The sequence below is a fragment of the Rhinopithecus roxellana genome, chromosome 16, assembly GCF_007565055.1.
Source record: "Rhinopithecus roxellana isolate Shanxi Qingling chromosome 16, ASM756505v1, whole genome shotgun sequence".
NCBI lineage: Eukaryota > Metazoa > Chordata > Mammalia > Primates > Cercopithecidae > Rhinopithecus > Rhinopithecus roxellana.
Window position 1 is genome coordinate 34,705,316 of NC_044564.1, and position 19,408 is coordinate 34,724,723.

General features: G+C 38.5%; 1 protein-coding gene across 5 annotated transcripts in view; it reads left to right on the forward strand.

Moving 5' to 3' along the window:
- NAA35 (N(alpha)-acetyltransferase 35, NatC auxiliary subunit) overlaps positions 1 to 19,408 on the forward strand; it is an 89,061-nt gene that overhangs the window by 32,258 nt on the left and 37,395 nt on the right. For all 5 annotated transcript variants that reach the window (XM_030919292.1, XM_010378069.2, XM_010378072.2 and 2 more), the window contains exons 7-11: positions 2,628 to 2,694; positions 2,775 to 2,818; positions 4,265 to 4,315; positions 4,942 to 5,025; positions 6,140 to 6,254. In XM_030919292.1, the coding sequence (XP_030775152.1) occupies positions 2,628 to 2,694; positions 2,775 to 2,818; positions 4,265 to 4,315; positions 4,942 to 5,025; positions 6,140 to 6,254 (361 nt within the window). The remainder of the gene's footprint in view (positions 1 to 2,627; positions 2,695 to 2,774; positions 2,819 to 4,264; positions 4,316 to 4,941; positions 5,026 to 6,139; positions 6,255 to 19,408) is intronic.

Below are 19,408 nucleotides of genomic sequence, written 5' to 3' on the forward strand. Positions count from 1 at the left end.
AAATGAAGCATATATTTTCCAATTTCCCGGTCTCTACCATTCCCTAGTGTATGTTGTAGTCAGCCAGATGTATTCAGGAAGATAACCTGCCTTTTGAGTTCATGACCCTTGCCCTGGAATAAGTCGTTCGTTGAACACGTATTTATTAAATAGAAGTCTATTTAGCACTATTCTAAGTCCTGGAGGTAAAATAGTAAATAAAGCCGTGAACTCATGGATTATACCTGTCTTGGGACAGATAGTCAATGCATATGTAATTAAATACATGTATAATGTCACGTGGTGATAACTGCCATGAAGAAGAGTAAAGCAGGATAAGGGGATATAAAATGGTGGATGGTGCTGTCTTAGAATGCATAGGGAAAACCTCTATTTGAGGATTTGACATTAGAACAGAGGCTGGAATATAGTAAGGGATGAAGCCTTGTAAATATTTTGAAGAAAATCATTTTGGTGTGGGAGCCGTGAGAGGAGAATGTGTTTATTATGTTTGAATGACAAGAAAGACCCGTCAGACTGCAGTGCAGTGAATGTGAAATGGTAGGAAATTGGCGAGGGAAACCGGGTCATGTGATGTAGGGCCGTAGAGGCCGTGGTGGGCTTTGGGATTTTGCTGTGAGGTAGAAAACTATTGAAAGGTTTTGAATAGGAAGTGACATGATCTGACTTATTTTCAAACAATCCTTCTGCCTTCTGGTGGTGTATAAATTATAGCAGGGACTAGTGTGGTAGGTGGAGGAGTTGTCTGGAGGTGGTTACAAGAGTGAGCAATAGTGGTGACTTAAACTAAAGATAGCTGTGAAAGGGTGAGAAGTAGTTCGACTAGAATTTGAAGATAGAGCCTACAGTGTTTTCTGATGGATTTGATACAGGATGCAGAAAAACAAGAGGAGTCGAGGCCAGGTTTTCAGCCTGAGCAACTCTAGATAGATAGTAGTGCCATTTAGTGGTATGGTAAACGCTAGGAAAGTGGGCATCAAGCTCCTTTTTGGAGATGTAAAATTTGAGAATCCTGTTTGATGTCCAAGTAGAGACAGACTATAAACTTCATCTAGAGGATAAGCTTATATAGCTTTGTAATATAATGAGTCTTTTTTTTTTTTTTAAGGACTCGATCATGTAAGTCATAAAATATCCCTGAGTTCTTTGAGACCAAGGACGTAGGGTTTGTTTTCTTACTGTTTGTGGGATATAGTACCTCACTTGAATTTGATGCTCACTGTTTTTTTTTTTTTTAAGAATCCAGAAATTGTGCTGTGGCACCATCCCCTTTTGAACCATTATTCTGTTATTTTAAGATTCTATCTGCATTTTTTTTTTGAGGCAGAGTCTCACTCTGTCGCCCAGGCTGGATTGCAATGACGCAATCTCTGCCCACTGCAGCCTCCACCTCCCGGGTTCGAGCGATTCTCCTGCCTCAGCCTCCCAAATAGCTGGGATTACAGGCACACGCCACCATGCTCAGCTAATTTTTTTGTATTTTTAGTGTAGACGGGGTTTCACTATGTTGGCCAGGCTGGTCTTGAACTCCTGACCTCAGGTAATCTGCCTGCCTCGGGGCCGGGCGCGGTGGCTCAAGCCTGTAGTCCCAGCACTTTGGGAGGCCGAGACGGGCGGATCACAAGGTCAGGAGATCGAGACCATCCTGGCTAACCCGGTGAAACCCCCGTCTCTACTAAAAAATGCAAAAAACTAACCGGGCAAGGTGACGGGCGCCTGTAGTCCCAGCTACTCGGGAGGCTGAGGCAGGAGAATGGCGTAAACCCAGGAAGCGGAGCTTGCAGTGAGCTGAGATCTGGCCACTGCACTCCAGTTTGGGCGACAGAGTGAGACTCCGTCTCAAAAAAAAAAAAAAAAAAAATCTGCCTGCCTCGGCCTCCCAAAGTGCTGGGATTGTAGGCACAAGCCACTGCGCCTATCCCTATCTATGTTTTTATAGGAATTATAGTAGGCAGAAACACTGTTTTAATGAGGCTTATGACTTGTTAATCAGATCAGCCAGATGACAGTAAACATATTTTCTTCAAAGGAAGTCCAGCAAATCACTTAATTTGTTAATGACCCAGCAATGAAATCATTTAAAAAATGATTTAGGGGATGGGGGTCATGTGTCTGAATGACTCAGTTTTTTTCCTTCCAGTGGACTATAGTGGAACATGGTTTTGCTCTCACTTTGAATAATTCTCTTTGAGAAATCTTAACTGTAAGCAGTCATTTAATAATTTTTTAAGTAGTCTTATCTAAATCTTGCAGCCTGGTCCTTAAACAGTAATTATTGTATATTTACTATTCACCTGTGAATGTGAGAATACTTTGTGAGAATTATTACTTTGTGATATTTTCATAAGCATTACACTTACATGGCAAATGAACGTATTAAATTGCCTAAGGACAAGCAATTGAAAGTAAGGACAGAGACAACATTAGAATATGGTGTTTTATGTGTATGCCTTCAAGAAAAGCTTAGGTGTGTCCTAGCAATATTTAGACAAGCAGGATGACCTCCCATTTCTGTTTCTTTTAATAAATAGTGATTTTGTAGAGAAATATAAAGAAAAGTTTTATATTTTGCCACAATTTAAGGTTTTGTTGCTATTCATGAGCCTGATTATTCCCTTTTTGTATAGGAAGATTTTCAGTCTATGACTTATGGATTTAAAATGGCTAACAGTGTGACAGATCTTCGAGTTACAGGTAAAATTATTTTTAAAGATAATTCACAAGTTTTACATTTTCATATGTTTCCTTTTAAAACTTATTGTTTCTTTTTCTAGGCATGCTAAAAGATGTGGAGGATGACATGCAAAGAAGAGTAAAGGTATGTATGTTTTCTCTTTGACGTAGGGTTTTGGTACACGTCTAAATGTCAGGTTATCTTTACCTAATTACAAATGTGTAGAACCACCTTTCTCCTGTATGTGCTTTGTATTTTTTTTTGTAATGAATTTGAACACTGCTAGAGGAGTTTCTGATAAATGAATGTCATTTTTAGTATAGCCATCCCTCAGTATTCTCAGGGCATTGGTTCCAGGACCCCTGTGGATGCCAAAACTCAAGGATGCTCAAGTCTCTTATATAAAATGGTGTGATATTTGCATATAACCTGTTTATGTCCTTCTGTATACTTTAAGTCATCACTAGATTACTTATAATATTTAATATGATGTAAATGCTATGTAAATGGTTGTACTTTTAAAATTTGTATTTTTAAATGCTATTTTAAAATTTTTTTCTGATACTTTCAATCAGTGGTTGGTTGAATCCAATATTAAAATTTAACCCACTCGATTCTTTCAACTTTTTGCCGGTGTTTTAGAGTTTTACTATGCTATTTTAAGAATAGTATTTTTCTCCCACTACTGTTTTGAGTTCCTCAAAGGTAAGGACTGTCTTGTTCACCTTTGTATCTTTAATAGCTGGAACAGTGTCTGGAACACAGTAGGTGAGCTCAGTAAATGGTGATATGTCAAATCTGGTGAAAACCTTCTAGATGACCTTGATGATTTGCTGCTTTTCATAGAGATTAAAAAGGGGGAAAAGTTGTATTCCTACTTTTCTTTTTAACACTAGTATAACAGTATGGTTGTCAAACTTCATATTCTCTTTTTTTGATTTTTGCGATTCAGTGAATTGGGCAATTTAACACACATAGTGCTCCACTTTTAGATGAGGAAAATACAGATCAAAGGAATTAAGTAACCTGTGTCTTAGCTTTACTAAAGGGCATGTAAATGGCAACTTTAGGGCTAGAACCCACAACTTCTAGTAGATCTTCCTGTAGTACCGCCCTGGTGTTTGGTCAAATAAAATTGTCCACTATAACATTTGTATTAAGATATTTTGTAGTTTAGTGTAAAACAAATCAGTATTGACCATTGAACTTTATTTTTTCATGATGTGATTTTTGTAAAGGTTACAGTTTTTTTCTAACAGGGTTAGTTTTGAGAGCATCAGGAATTTCAATTAATAGCTCCTTTTAAAGGAAAATGTACTGTGTGCCATATACTTCTGCTTATGTTATTTCGTTGTTTTGCTTTTGCTGTTTCAATACTTAATTCTTTTGCATGATCTTTATAATTTATGTCAAAATGACCTTTATATAGGATTAATAGGAACATAAATACTAGACACAGCTTTTTTCTCCAATAATTTTTCCCAAAAACAGACTGTTGTGTATACTCAAAAAATTAGTGTTTTACCTTATATATTTGTAATGTAATATTTTTTCAGGTTTGTGTTTAATTCACCTTTTTTAAAATTTTAGAGTACTCGAAGTCGACAAGGAGAAGAAAGAGATCCAGAAGTTGAACTAGAAGTAATTGAACTTATTTTCTGGTAGATAATATCAGAGAAGTCTACCTGTTAATGTTGTAGTTTTATGAACTGCGTTATAATTTATGGAAGCCCTTTTTAAGGTATTTCTTTAAAAATTGGACATTGCAAGGGATTTTATTTCCCTTGTATTTATTTTGATAGAATGATAGTACAGCTCTTTCAAATAGATGATTTCAAAACTCTTCAGTATTCCTGTGAGGTAGGAAGAAAAATATGATCTTTCACAGATAATGCGTCAGAGCTACACAGTATCAAAAGTTGCTGAACCTTTGTCGAGATTCTAAATTTTCTGACTCTGCTTAAAGCACATTTTAATCAGTCTTTTTAAAATGCGGATAAAATCAGCTTTTTGAGGTAATAGTGTAGCTTTTGACTTAGGACAAGATCAATCCTGTTGGTATAGAAGCTTCACATTCCTATTTCAAAAGAATAGGCTTTGTTTTGTTTTCTGCAGCTCATTTTTCAGGCTTTTAAAAGCCTATAAGCGAAGGTGTCTGTAATGTAGTACGTTATTAACATTGAGACTTAGGAGTTAATATATTTTAAATGAAATTCCTTTCATGGACTTTGCATCTTTTAACTTCTAGTCCTCTCTTGTTTTTTTAGCACCAACAATGTTTAGCAGTATTCAGCAGAGTGAAATTTACTCGTGTGTTACTGACAGTGCTTATAGCCTTTACTAAGAAAGAGGTAAGGGCATTCAATATCATATGTCTGTTTGTTTTAGTGATTTTGGATGGAATGCCTAAGTGATGCAGTTCTGAAACTTTTCCCTTGAAGTGCTCCTGATCTCAGATATAGAGAACTCAGCATTTGGTGTATTTATACCAGAGTAACCCTGAAGACTTTCTCAAGAAGTATATTTTTTTACTTATTTGTAACTAATACATTAGAAGCTGAAATTGCTTGTAGGTTGTCATATTTTGTGAATTGAAAAGGAGAAAGTAAAAATTTTAGGCCTATTACCTTCAGTTACATAATTAATTGTTAGATTTGTATAGAACCAAAAGCAAGCCTTAGATGGTGAATATTTTTTCTTTTTTGTATTTTTGCACTAATTCAAGCCAATTACAGATTAATTTGTGAATAGTTTATAAGTGGTGAGTAGGGATCCAATTTTTACCATTAATTTAACTTCTGTAATTCTATTTCTTCCCGTTTTTTTTTTTCCCCCCAACCTTGATGAATGACATAGAATTGTTGAAAATTTTCTCATTTTCTAGTTGATTGCATCTTTGGTTTTTATTATTAAAAAAAGTAAATCAAAAATATTTTCTATTGTTATAATTGATCCTACAAGTTTTATAGATGTGAGTAAAAAAACATTTTCTGGCCGGGCGCGGTGGCTCAAGCCTGTAATCCCAGCACTTTGGGAGGCCGAGACGGGCAGATCACGAGGTCAGGAGATCGAGACCATCCTGGCTAACACGGTGAAATCCCGTCTCTACTAAAAACTACAAAAAACTAGCCGGGTGAGGTAGCGGCGCCTGTAGTCCCAGCTACTTGGGAGGCTGAGGCAGGAGAATGGCGTGAACCCGGGAGGCGGAGCTTGCAGTGAGCTGAGATCTGGCCACAGCACTCCAGCCCGGGTGACAGAGTGAGACTCCGTCTCAAAAAAAAAAAAAAAAAAAAAATTTTCTATCCTAACAGGATCTGGACATCCTGTATTAAGTACATAGTTTATGAAAACCAATGTCATTACAGCAAGCATTTAATTTCATTATTGTTTATAGGATTTTCCTATTTAATGTATATCTTTCAGTGAAAGAATATGTAAGAATGTTTTTGGTGATTTATTTGCTAGACCAGTGCTGTTGCAGAAGCTCAAAAATTGATGGTTCAAGCAGCAGATCTTCTTTCTGCCATTCATAATTCATTGCATCATGGCATCCAGGCCCAGAATGATACTACAAAAGGAGGTAATTGTTCAGTTTGCTTTTACTCTTTGTTTTCTTCTTTTCCATCCAACGTATTTAGTGCTTAGCTTGTACTAAAGTTTTTTTCAAGTCAGTCTTGTACCTTGGAATGTTTTACTCCGGAGACTTACAGTGTTTAGGCTCTCCTCTATAAATATATATTACAGTAAAAAACAACACTGTAGAACTTGGCCATTTCCTGTATATTACTATTTAGACTCAGAATATGTATCCTGTCTTACATCCGAGCTGTGATGTTACAGCCTGGCAGGTTCTTCTTGCTGCCCAGAAAAGCCAACGCAGTGAGAACAGCAGAGGAGGAGTTTAATTATCATGAGGTCAGCTGAGTGGAAGGATGAGAGCTGTTTCTCCGATCTTCCTCCCTGAGAATTCAGGGACTAGAGTTTTTGAAGAATAGTTTGGCAGGCAGTGGGTGAGCAAGGAGAGGTTTGTTTCAGGAAGGGACAGTTACCATCTTTATTTTAAACTGTAAACTAGATTTCTCCCATAGTTGCTTGGCCTACACCAGGAATGAGCAAAGACAGCTTGTGAGGTTAGAAGCAAGACAGAGTCAGCTATGTCAGGTTTCTCTCATAATTTTTACAAAGGCTATTTCAGTGTTAACAGTGAATCACCTTTTTCATCACCTCTCCCCTTTACTCTTTTGTCAGAGATCATCACTTCCATTACACATGTTAGAAATGCTTGTTCCCTGGTGCTGTAAAGAAATAGCACTTGAACATAAATTTTATTTCCTCAGCAAGGCCGTTTTTACTTTCTGCAGAAAGGGTACACTCGCCAGCAGTTCTGCCGTGAGAGTACACCCAACAAAGGAGACAGGGTCATTTATAACCTGACGCGTCCACCCTACTGCCGTGTCCGGTTTCTTTTGACTGGAACGGGACCTCACATTCTGTATTTGTCCCAATTGCCTAGCAACTTAGAACTTTTTAAAAGAGGCAAAGGCAGAGGAGAACAAAGAAAGGAGGAAGTAACTTGTGGAATGCTGAGAAAGGTAAAAACACCTTCAAATAAGGAAGAAGAACAGTCTATGACCTATTGCTTCCTTGGACCAGTATAAGCATGCCAGGGCAAATATTTAGGCTAAATTATGGGAGCTAAGAACATAAAGTACATTTGTTTCTTTGTTACGGCTAGCAGATATTTAAGAATGTTAGCACAGGTCTTTGAATAAATTTTGCTTCTAAATAGAAGTTATTATTTATTCCTAATTAGATGGGAAGGAAAGTCTTTGAAGAGGAACCTCTACTTTACTTTTTACACACAGTCTACTCTGAACACCAGGCAGGCCTTAGATATTCTCCCTGTTTTGAAAAAACTTTCAATCTGTATTTTTCCCGTGTTCTCACACCACCACAACAGTCATCAGCACAGAAGACTTGAGTGAACAGCTTCTCTTTTTCCACACACACCAGCTGGGTGCCCTCTAATTAAACTGCCATTGAAGGAGTGTTTGTGGTAGTGTGTGTGGAAAACAAACTCCAGCCTCTGCTATCTACCTGGAGGTAATGCCAGATCCCACAGGTTGAGGGCTCAGTCCCCAAGACTGCTCTTGCTCCCCAAACACCAGTTCCAAGTCTGGGTTTCCAGAACTTCTGATCTACTGGCTTTAAGTTGGGATTCCCATGACTCTCTTTTTGGTTTCAGCTGATTGGCTGGAGTGACTTACAGAACTCTGGGAAACACTTACTGTGTTTATTGTGGAGGGCTATGGGATACGAAGGATACAGATGAAGAGATGCATAGGGTGAGGTATGGGTAAGGGTCTTGGCGCTTGTAGGCCCTCCCTGGGTGTCCTATCTCCTAGGCACTTCGACATGTTCAGGTATCTGGAAGCTGTCTGAACTGTGTCCTCTTGAGTTTTTATAGACGCTTCCTTACATAGTCATGATTGATTAAACCTTTGGCAGTTGGTGATCAACTTGACCTTCAGTCTCTCCCATCCCTGGAAGTTGTGGGGTGGGGCTGAAAGTCCCAACCCTGTAATCGTGCCTCTGTCTTTTTGGTTATCTGCCCTACCCTGAAGCTATCAGTCATTCTCATACCAAAAGACAGCACTTGGAGAGTCTAAGGATTTTAGGAGTTACCTTAGGAAGCAAGAAGAAAGACCGAATATATATTTCATAATGTCACACCCTCTGTGTTCTCACTGCATTCATACAGTCCTCTGTTATATTTTTTTTAGTACATTGTATTTTAGTTTTTTACCCGTTTGTCTTTCCATGAGATTTTGAGCACTTTTAGCCCAGGCACTTTCTTCTTGTGTATTGCCATGCTTGGCGTGTTATTGGCACTCAGATTTTATTTATGAACTATGCCTTAAAAAGAATAGTGTACCTCTGTTGTAAAGTTTACAATGGGTTAATATTTTAGATAATATGTAAGAATTTTGATTGTCCTTAACACTCATTACAATGGAATGATATTTATATCCTTTTTTCCCCCTCAACGACTTGGCCATTCCAGTAGAGATGAAGAGAAATTTATATGCTTCAAATTAGTGTTACCCAATTGTCGGTCTTGTAACCAGAAAAGCAAATTTTTACTGATTCATACCTCATTCCTTTTCCACACCTATCCTCCATTTAGAGACAGGCATTGTGTTCCCCTTCCCATACATTTTTCTTTCCTTACTAAAATGTTAGGTAATAGAGCAACCCAGAAGGGAATTTGGGTTAGGAAATGAATATTGTCATAATTTTTATGTTTCTACTAGTTGCTGCTAAATTTGTATTTATTTATCATCATTTTCACTTTTTCCAAAAGAGGGAATGTGTTTATAGGATGAATGACTAGGTGGCATTCTGTACCATGGGACATAAGGAGGTGGTTATGCTTAGCAATGTAGTAGTACATGTTTACAGAGAGGGATAAAATGTCCACAACTCTTAAATGCTTTGAAATCTACAGCAGTAATACTTTTATGAAAACCGCTGTATAATAAATGACTTCAAAGTAATTTGTTGGTTTGTGTATCAACAAGATCATGCAAAGCAAGAATCTTCCAGATGATTGGAATCTGGATATTTCTTTTTGCCATGTCTGACTACTCCTGGTCTATTCTGCTCTGTATTTGTAATCAAGCAAACTCTTGACATGATAATTTCCATGGGATCATTAGTAGATACAGCTTGTGACTTTCCTATATTTCAGACCAGTGCTAAAAATAGCTTGTGCATATGATCACCTCTATTACTTTGGTTTTATAGTATGCCGACAGGCTTCAGGAAAATTGTTTACATAAAATTGGCTTGAATAAACCTTTAAAAAATGTAATCTTATGTCTAAGCAAGTGAAATTTTAAATTTAAGAAGTACTCACCCTGTGCTTGTATGTGTAATACCTTTTAGCTGGCGTAATTTAACTTTGTAATTATCCCTTAATCATAAGCCATACAATTCTATAATAAAAAAGTTAATGCCTTCTTAATGTCTCTTCTAGTAGAAGAATGATGAGAAAATAATAGATTAGTTTTGGTCTCTACTCATTTTGCCTTCCGATTATATTACGACTCCAACTGGTGACAAAATGGCTGTGTAAATCCTGAAATCACTGAGCATTCATTTTAGCTTCTCATTGAAAGGTATATATTCAGTATGAATTGTAAACTGGCATTAAGGGAGAAAGTAGGAATAATCAAACTTGATCTGGGAATTACTTGCTGGTGCATTTACTCAATGCATAGTATATCTTTATGCAGATGCAGAATACAAAAGCGGTTTTGGAGGTGGATAAGGAGGGCAGCTTACTGATAATGGGATTTTTTGATGTGGTTACATGGAGCACTGTAGTAAAGTAAGTATTTGGCCCTGGAAAATGGGTAGAAAAACAGATTTAGGAGTCATTTTCAGTGCTTATTGAGGGAGTAGATGTTTACTTGGGACTTGCTGGATTCAAAGATGTGACCTTGGGTTATATCGTTGTTGAAGGAAGAAAGGAGCAAAAAAATCCAGTGAAACGGATGTTTGTCTTTGTTTTTGCTTATGCTGTCTTGAATTTTATAGTTCTTTTTTATATGTCTGTGGAAGTTTAGCTCATCCTTTAAAATGATGTTCACATCACCTCCTCCAGTGAAACTTTCCTGGTTCTGTTTGTCAAACTATTTTTTTTCTTTCCCTGTTCGCTCATAGTTATCTGTGAATTGGGTCTAGTTTACCCTTTAGATTATGAGCATCTTTAACAGTTGCCAATGGAAAAATATATTTAAATTTATGTTGCGTGAAATTAGTAGATACTCTTGGGGATTGTATTTTCAAATCTGACATACAGTTTCAAGAGGACTTGTCATCTTTAAAAAATAAATTAAAAGATACCTGAATAAACTTGGTGGGTTGAACACATGTATTTGCTTTCTGAAATCCCAAAGAAGCAATGAAGAAGTGATTTTTTTTCTTTCAGGGCATCATTGATAAAGATGGGAAAGACAGGGAAAGGAGAAAATAGCAACAAAGTTATTTTAGAAACTGGAAAACAGAAGGAGATTGACTTACCTATCTACAAATAACTGTATTTTTAGCCACTGATAGAGGATGTCAAAGGCAGCCCAGTTTAAACTGTGGATCTCCTGAAGGCTGCATTATTAGTTTGCCAGATACTTCTGGAAATGGGTATGAGAAATTTAGCGGAAAACATGAGAACTGGTTGATAATCTGTTCAGAAGCAGAAATTTCTTCCCCCTTTTTGCTGAGTGACATTCCTGAACCTCACAATACTGAAAGTTTATTCTCTGGAGGAAGGGGACAGAGGGATTCTGTACTTGAGGGTATATGAGGCCCAGTTGAAGGGTACACATTATGAGACAGTTAAGTGAAAGTTAAGTAGTTATTATTGTAACCTACTTTCTTTCCCCATCTCTCCTCTCTTTGCTCCACTCTGCTTTCAGAACAGTGTAGCCAGGCACATGCTCTCCACTTAAGAGTTTAGAGGTTTCTTCTTAGGGAAATCTGACAAGTCCAAGAGGTGAAGAAAAACAACAGCAAAATCTATGATAATTTCAGCAGTTCCCTTGATAAAATGGCTTGGTTGAAAGCTTGACCTATATTCACCGTGCTGTTAATGTTTTTTTGGTGTGTGCTCTAGTTTCAAATCTGAGTGTAGAGTTAAGGGTGGAAATCTCTAGCCTGAAAGAAAGAGAATAAAACAGGCAAACAAACGAAATACCTTAAGAAAAATGAGAAAAATCAATACGTATGTAAAACAAAAATAGGATGCTATATGAAAGGAAAAAAGGGGAATATGTTATTTGATATTGAAAATAGAAGAGTGCGGTGGGTGGGGGGCAAGGGGAAGGATAGCATTCAGAGAAATACCTAATGTAGACGATGGGTTGATGGGTGCAGCAAACCACTATGCACATGTATATGTATGTAACAGACCTGCATGTTTTGCACATGTATCCCAGAACTTAAAATAGAAGAGCAGAAATGACAAAAATAAGTAGGAAGTTTAGAACAAAGTTGCAGAAATCTTAAGAGTCAAAAATGAAAAGGTTGAAAATAGGAAAGATAAAGATTATACTAGGCTTAGTCACGAAAGGTCTACTGTCTAATAAAGGTAAGTAAATAAAACAAAGGATAAACTAATAAAAGTTGTTCCAGAAATATAGATCAGAAAATAGAAGCAATAAATCAATCAATCAATCACTGGATGTGGTAGTCCGTGCCTGTAATCCTAGTGCACTTTGGGAAGCCAAGGCAGGAAGATTGCATGAGGCCAGGAATTCGAAACCAGCCTGTACAACATAGTGAGACCCCATCTCTACAAAAAATTAAAAAATTAGCCAGGTGTGGTGGCACATGCCTTGTAGTCCTTTCTACTTGGGAGACTGAAGTGGGAGGATTGCCTGAGCCCAGGAGGTCGAGGCTACAGTGAGCTATGATTGTAGCACTGCACTCCAGCCTGGATGACAGAGAGAGACCCTGTCTTTTTAAAACAGACAAACAAACAAACGTAAGAATATTTCCTGGAGACAGATGATATGAATGCTCAGTTTGAAAAGAGCCAATAAAGAGCCACCCAGCACAACCAGAATGAAAACTGACTTGTATTGATGTGGCATATCATTATGAAACTTTAGAAAAGTGGCAACAAATAGAAGATCCTAAGAGAAAAGAGGCAAAACCGAGTTACATACACAGAATCAAGACAGAATGTCACATGTGCAGCAGCAGTGGAAATTAGAAGTCAATGAAGCAAAAACAAAGATCCTAATGCAAAACTTCCTCAGAGCAATAGCAATGAAGACAGTGTAGTTCTGGATAGATACAGATCAGTGGAATATAATAGAATTGAGAGCCCAGAAATGAACACTCATATTCTCAGTTGCTGTTTGACAAGGGTGTCAAGACAATTCAATGAGGAAAGAAATGTCATCAGAGCTGCTAAGACAACTGGATATCCACATGCTGGAGGATAAAGTTGGTTACTCCCTATCGCCCCTGCTGGTCATATACAAAAGTCAACTCCGAATGGATCAGTGACTTGAATGTAAGAACTAAAGCTATAGAACTCTTAAAACACAGGCATTAATCTTACATCCAGATTAAAAAAAAAAAGAAACCTGAATGAAAAAATGGGCAAGAGGTTTGAACAGACATTTCTCCAAATAAGATATGCAAATGGACAAAAAGTACATGAAAAGATGTGCAACAATAATAATCTTCAGGGAAATGCAAATCAAAATGAAAAGTTACTGCAGCCCACCCACTTGATTGCTTTAATAAAAAAGATAATAAAAAGTGTTGGCAAGGATGTGAAGAAACTGGAGCCCTAATACAGTACTGATTGGAATGTAAAATGATACAGCTCTCTTGGAGATAGTCTGGTAGTGTCTCAAATGTTAAACATAGAATTATCCAAGGGAAATGAAAACATCCATACAAAGAGTTATACACTAATGCTCATAGCAGCATTATTCATAATAGCCAAAAGGGAAAAACAGCCCAAATGTCCATCAGTGGATGAATGGATACATAAAATGGTATATCCATGTAGTGGTGTGTTATTTGTCAATGAAAAATGAAGTATGAAGGACCTTTAAAACATTGTTTTACATGGAAGAATCAAATCAGAAAAGACCACGTATTATATGATTTCCATTTATATAAAATGTCCAAAGTTGGCAAATCCATAGAGACAAAGTAGATTTGTGGTTTCCTAGGATTGGGGAAAAAATTACAGGCAAGTAAGAGAGTGAGAGTGATTACTAATGGGTATAGAGTTTCTTCGTGGGGTGATGAAAATGTCCTAAATTAGATTCTGATAGTGTCACAAGTCTGTGAATGTATAAAAAACCATTGAATTGTGTACTTTAAATAGGTGAGTTATGTGGTATGCTAATTATATCTCATTAGAATTGTGAGTAAAAGAAAATCACCGGAGAAATGATTTCAGACTTTGGGGGATAATGGTTTTTAATGTTGAATTCTAGACACAAACTATCATTTAATTTTGAGGAAAGATAATTTCAGGCACTTACAGTCTCAGAATTTATCTCACAAAAGTTTTGGAAGATGTGCTCCATTAAAACATGGGAGTAAAGAAAGAGGGAAAGCATGAGGTTTAGGGAAAATGAGAATCCATCATAAAATAATGAAGGAAATCCCCAGGATGGTGGTGAAGGGAGAAAAATACAACATAATAGCTGAGCACCACGTACGGACAAGTCCAGATTGGAGGAAGCCCCAAGGCTTTAGGGAAAATGTCTTGAAGATACAAGACTGCTGTTGTGTTTGATGTGTTCAGAAGAGATTGAGAGAACTGGCAAATGGTTTGGGGTTGAATTAAGCCTTATGAGACAATTATTAAACTTCAGAATGCATATGAAAATTAAAATTTTCACATCTGGGCAATGGATAACAAATCATAGTGGTGTTAATGCTGACTTATTTACTTGATCATAGTGGTGCAAACGCTGAATATTGATTATAACCAAAATTGTGATGTAACGATATTATAGGTTAGGGGACAGAAGTGTGTGCAGGCATATAATTTGTACATGGTTACAGTGCTACTTGTTTTTTGTTTTACACATTATCTCTGACTTCCTCCTTTTCAGGTCTCTGACATCTTCTGGAGATGGAGGAGGAAGTCAGAGATACTGTGTAAAACTAAAATGAAATTAAGGAGTACTCTAAGCCTGTTTTTTGGCAATATGTAGATCAGGGGTGTCCAATCTTTTTTTTTTTTGAGACGGAGTTTTGCTATTGTTGCCCAGACTGGAGTGCAATGGCGCAATCTCGACTCAGTGCAACCTCTGCCTCCCGGGTTCAAGTGATTCTCCTTGCTCAGCCTCCTGAGTAGCTGGAATTACAGGCGCCCGTCACCACGCCTGGCTATTTTATATTCTTTTTTTAGTGGAGACGGAGTTTCACCATGATGGCCATGCTGGTCTCGAACTCCTGACCTCAAGTGATCCACCCGCCTTGGCCTTCCAAAGTGCTGGGTTTACGGGTGTGAGCCACCGCGCCTGGCCAGGGGTGTCCAGTCTTTTGGCTTCCCAAGGCCACACTGGAAGAAGAATTGTCTTGCATCACACATAAAATGTGCTAATGAGAGCTGATGAGCCAAAAAAAGAAAAAATAACCAAAACAAATCTCATAATGTTTTAATAAAGTTTACAAACTAGTGTTGGACTGCATTCACAGTCATTGTGGGCTGCAAGTTGGACAGATTTGAGGTAGATAATACCAAAAAAATACAAGCGATAACTAAGAGGAAATGGAAGAGATAGCCTCTGGGGAGAGAGAAATGGTGATGCTGGGTGGAGAACATGGTTAGATGATTGATTATTGGTTTTAATAAAAGCCTTGTTCAACTGATTCTTGAGCCACATGCATATGTGACTGGAAAAAAGTTAAAAATTTTGTGCATATTAAAAATAGATTAAAATATGTAGAATATGATGATACATTACCTGTGATAGGGCTCATTTAACTTCCTGAGGACTGACCTTGCCGCTGAAGACAAAACTATGCTGTTACAACCCAGTCTGCTTAACTTGCCCACGGTGGCAATGTGTTGTGCAACAGAGGTGGAGCTGACTTCATTTTAAAATTACAAGCCATTAGAGAGTACTAAGCCATGATGTGCTAGTGCCAGGAGCCTGAGATGTTTATTCTTTTAGTTCAGAATTTTTTCTGTTTTTAACAAGTCCATGCATACCCACAGATGTGTGCTTGTGTGTGTCTAATCTAGAGGATTTCTGGTTTGGGGATGGTACTGTGAAGATGGCTCTGATGTTTCTACTCTCTAAAACCAGCCAAAATCTACAAGGAATATGGGAAATAGAATCTTTCCAGTGTCTTAAAAAATAGGAAACACTTATAACCAGAATCAAAATAGAATGGGACCCAGGAGAGGGAGAACATTGAGAATGGATGCTTAGATTTTCATGGTGTAAACATAAGTAGACCTGCAAAGGACAGTGTTCTCAGAAGAAGTTGACATAACTTGAAGGGACAAAACTAGGGATTCTCTTGGAATAATCACAGGTGTGGAGTACACAAGCTGACTGTGTTAAACTATGTGAATAATACCTTGGGAGAGGCAAAGGAGGTGGGGCTGTGCCAGAAAATGTCTTTGTTTCTGCTGCAAGACAGAGGAGATGCTGTTGATGTTTTAGTAGTCTGGTTAACTGGTAATCTTTGTGTCAGTAAAAGAAACACATGCACATACGCACATAACATGTGGCTTAAGGAAAGTCAGGCCTCCTGCTAGTCTAGAGTGCTATTCTAACACCTTACTCAAAAAACTGGTTCAAGAAGCACTCCTTCAGTGATATCATAATCAAAAAAGAAACTGCATAGTATTTATACACAAATATCCCAAGAAAATAGCACAAATCAAGAAAGCAGATGAAAAACACTGCTCAGAAACACTTTTGTACAAAAATTGAAAGAATTTATTTTAAAATGACCTCTGTAGAACAAGAGCAGAAAGCAAAAATACTAAGACTAAAGGAAGAAATAATGAATAACAGAAAGGTAGTAAAAGTGACCAGGCAGAGTTCAGGAAAGCAGTAGAAGAGAAAAATCCTGAGAGATCTCATTGAAAATAGCAAAAGCATTCTAGATATTGCTGAAAAGCCATGAAGGACTTGGAGGGCCAGGCACTATGGCTCAGGCCTGTAATCCCAGCAGTTTGGGAGGCCGAGGCAGGCAGATCACCTGAGGTCGGGAGTTCAAGACCAGCCTGACCAACATGGAGAAACCCCCGTCTCTACTAAAAATGCAAAATTAGCTGTGGTGGTGCATGCCTGTAGTCCCAGCTACTTGGGAGGCTGAGTCAGGAGAATCACTTGAACCTGGGAGGCGGAGGTTGCAGTGAGCCGAGATCATGCCATTGCACTCCAGGCTGGGCAGCAAGAGTGAAACTCGGTCTCAAAAAAAAAAAAAGGACGTAGAGGTCAGGATTGAGGAAAAAACTAAGTGAAACAAAAGTGAGCAAAGGAGATTTGAAGTATGATGAGAAAGTAATAGCAAAAGAAGACTCAGTATACATATAATTGGTGTCCCTTAAGATGTGAACCATATAATGGAACAGAAAAAAATGTTAGACATTTCTAGAAGAAACTAGAATTAAATCCGTGAGTGTGCATTGAAAGAGTATAATGTGTTCCAGGATAAATTGATAAAGAATTATTAATAGTAAAATAGAGCCTAGTAAATTACATAAGCTCTAAAGCAACTTATATTGGCTTCATGGTTCTTCACATCAACATCAACACAGAAAGTAGCATAACAATATCTTCAAAGTCCTCAAGTAAAGAACTGTGACCTGCTGGGTGCAGTGGCTCGCACCTGTAATCCCAGCACTTTGGGAGGCCAAGGCGGGCGGATCACAAGGTCAGGAGTTTGAGACCAGGCTGACCAACATGGTGAAATCCTGTCTCTAATAAAAGTAGAAAAATTAGCTGGGCCCAGGTGGGCGCCTAAAGTCCCAGCTGCTCGGGAGGCTGAGGCAGGAGTACCACTTGAACCCGGGAGGCAGAGGTTGTGATGAGCTGAGATCGCAGCATTGTACTTCAGCCTGGGCAACAGAGTGCGACTCTTAAAAAAAAAAAAAAAAAAAGAACTGTGATATAAAACTTTTACACCCATTCCAAAGGTCTTCAACTGACACTCGTACAAATATTTTTAAACTAGCAAGAACTTGGAATATTTTTCTAAAAACCTTTTCCCTGGAGGAGAAAGACTGAAATCAGGAACGAAATTCAGCCTACTGAGACATAAATGGAAAAGCTGTGGTACGACAGACATTGAGCATTGATTGTTTCATTGTATAACTGTGGTTAAAACGGTGGAAATTGATTTTACTAAATGTAATGTAACAGAAGTGTCAAGAATCTTGACGATATAAAAGTAATTAACCAAAGTCAGGAAGTAATGGGGAAGACTAACTTTCTTTTATATGCAGGGATCCAGAGAGACTGGTTAAAGCTGAGAAATCATCTGTAATATAAAGATAGGTATATTTCAACATGTAGAAGTAACAAATGGTGATAGAGATAAGACTATAGTTTGATGCTTGTTGTAGTTCATTTTGTGTTGCTGTAACAGAGTACCTGAGACTGGGTGATTTATTTTGAAAGAGGTTTACTTAGCTCATGATTCTGCAGCCTGGGAAGTTCAAGATTCATGGTACACGCTCAGCTTCTGATGAGACCATGCACTGGGTCAAAACATGGCAAAGAAGTTTAAAGCAGACACGTGGAAAGAGGAACCAAACAGAAAGAACCTCCTTTTAACAATACACTATCGTAGGAACCAATCCGTACCTGTGAGAACTAATCCAGTCTCACGAGAGTGAAAGGCATTAATCTGTTTAGGAGATATCTGCCCACTTTACTCAGACATCTCCTGTTAGGCCCCATCTCCCAACACTGTTGTACTGGCAGTTAAACTTCATGAATTTTGGTGGGGACGAAAACACATCCAAACCATAGCAATGGCCAAAGGAAGGTAAAGGGAGGTCTTTAGCATTATCATTGTTTATTATTGGTAAGATTAACAGATACCTTTCTGAAGGAATAGAGCTTTAGATATATTAATAAAGTTGTAGATACAAAATTAATAAAAGACTTCTCAGTTATCAGAAAATACAGCAAAGAATGAATGATCTTAATGAAAGATAAAGGGAACCATGTATTTCCAATTTAGTGATAACAAAACTAAGTTCTGATTGTTGCTCTTCTTTCCTTCTCTTCTTGAAAAAATTCACTCCTAATGCCATGAGGTGGGCCTGAGCACAATGGGCATGTGCACTAGAGCAAGACTTTGGAGCCTGCCTTAGGGATGAGGATGGTGTCCACATGGGAGAGAGGAGTAGCCTGACATAAGTTGTTGTAACCATGTGGGTAGGTGGAGAGTCCTTTTAGCAGGGCGAGGCCTAGCATGGGCCATCAAAGTCTGTGAGGAGTAAGGAAGTGTCCATGCAGAATGGTAGTGGAATGGGGAGGGCATCTGCAAAGAGAGAGACCTAGAGCAGGAGTTTGGGACAGTTCAAGGTACCTTGAGAGCATCACCATGAATGGGTTGAATGGGTAGCCTAACTGGAATCACTGCTTCTTATAGAAGGATATCTCCACGGGAGTGTAGCTGAGCTTCGGGTGCCTGAGCCTAAGCAGGATCGAGAAGGGGACCATGTGGGAACAACCTGGCACTGTATGTCAGGAGCCTAAGCAGGATGAGGAGGGTGTGTCTATGGGAAGGCAGCCTAGTACAGGGTTTTGGAGTGTAAAGTCAGGGAGTAGAGAGAGGCATGGGGTATGGGAGTCCAGGCAGGGTAGGCTCATGTTAATGAGGCCTGGCGGAGTAGGGTGGTGAAACCTGAGGTAAATTCATGGAGGTGGTTGTGTGCAGGGCTATCAGTGACCAAGCCAGGTAATGAGGGGATCTGTGCATGGGGGTGACCAGGTGCAGGGTTTCAGAGCCTAAGCATGTTGAAAAGGGTGTCCTTGTGGAAGGTTGCCCAGGTATAGGTGTCAGATCATAAGTGGGGAGAAGAGGCTGTCCAGGAGGACAGGATGGCATGAGATGTCAAAGCCTAAGCAGGAAGAGAAGAGTAGAAAGGTGGCCCCATGTGGGAAATTGCAGCCTAAGCAGATTGATGAAAAGCTTATGTGCAGAAAGGTGGCC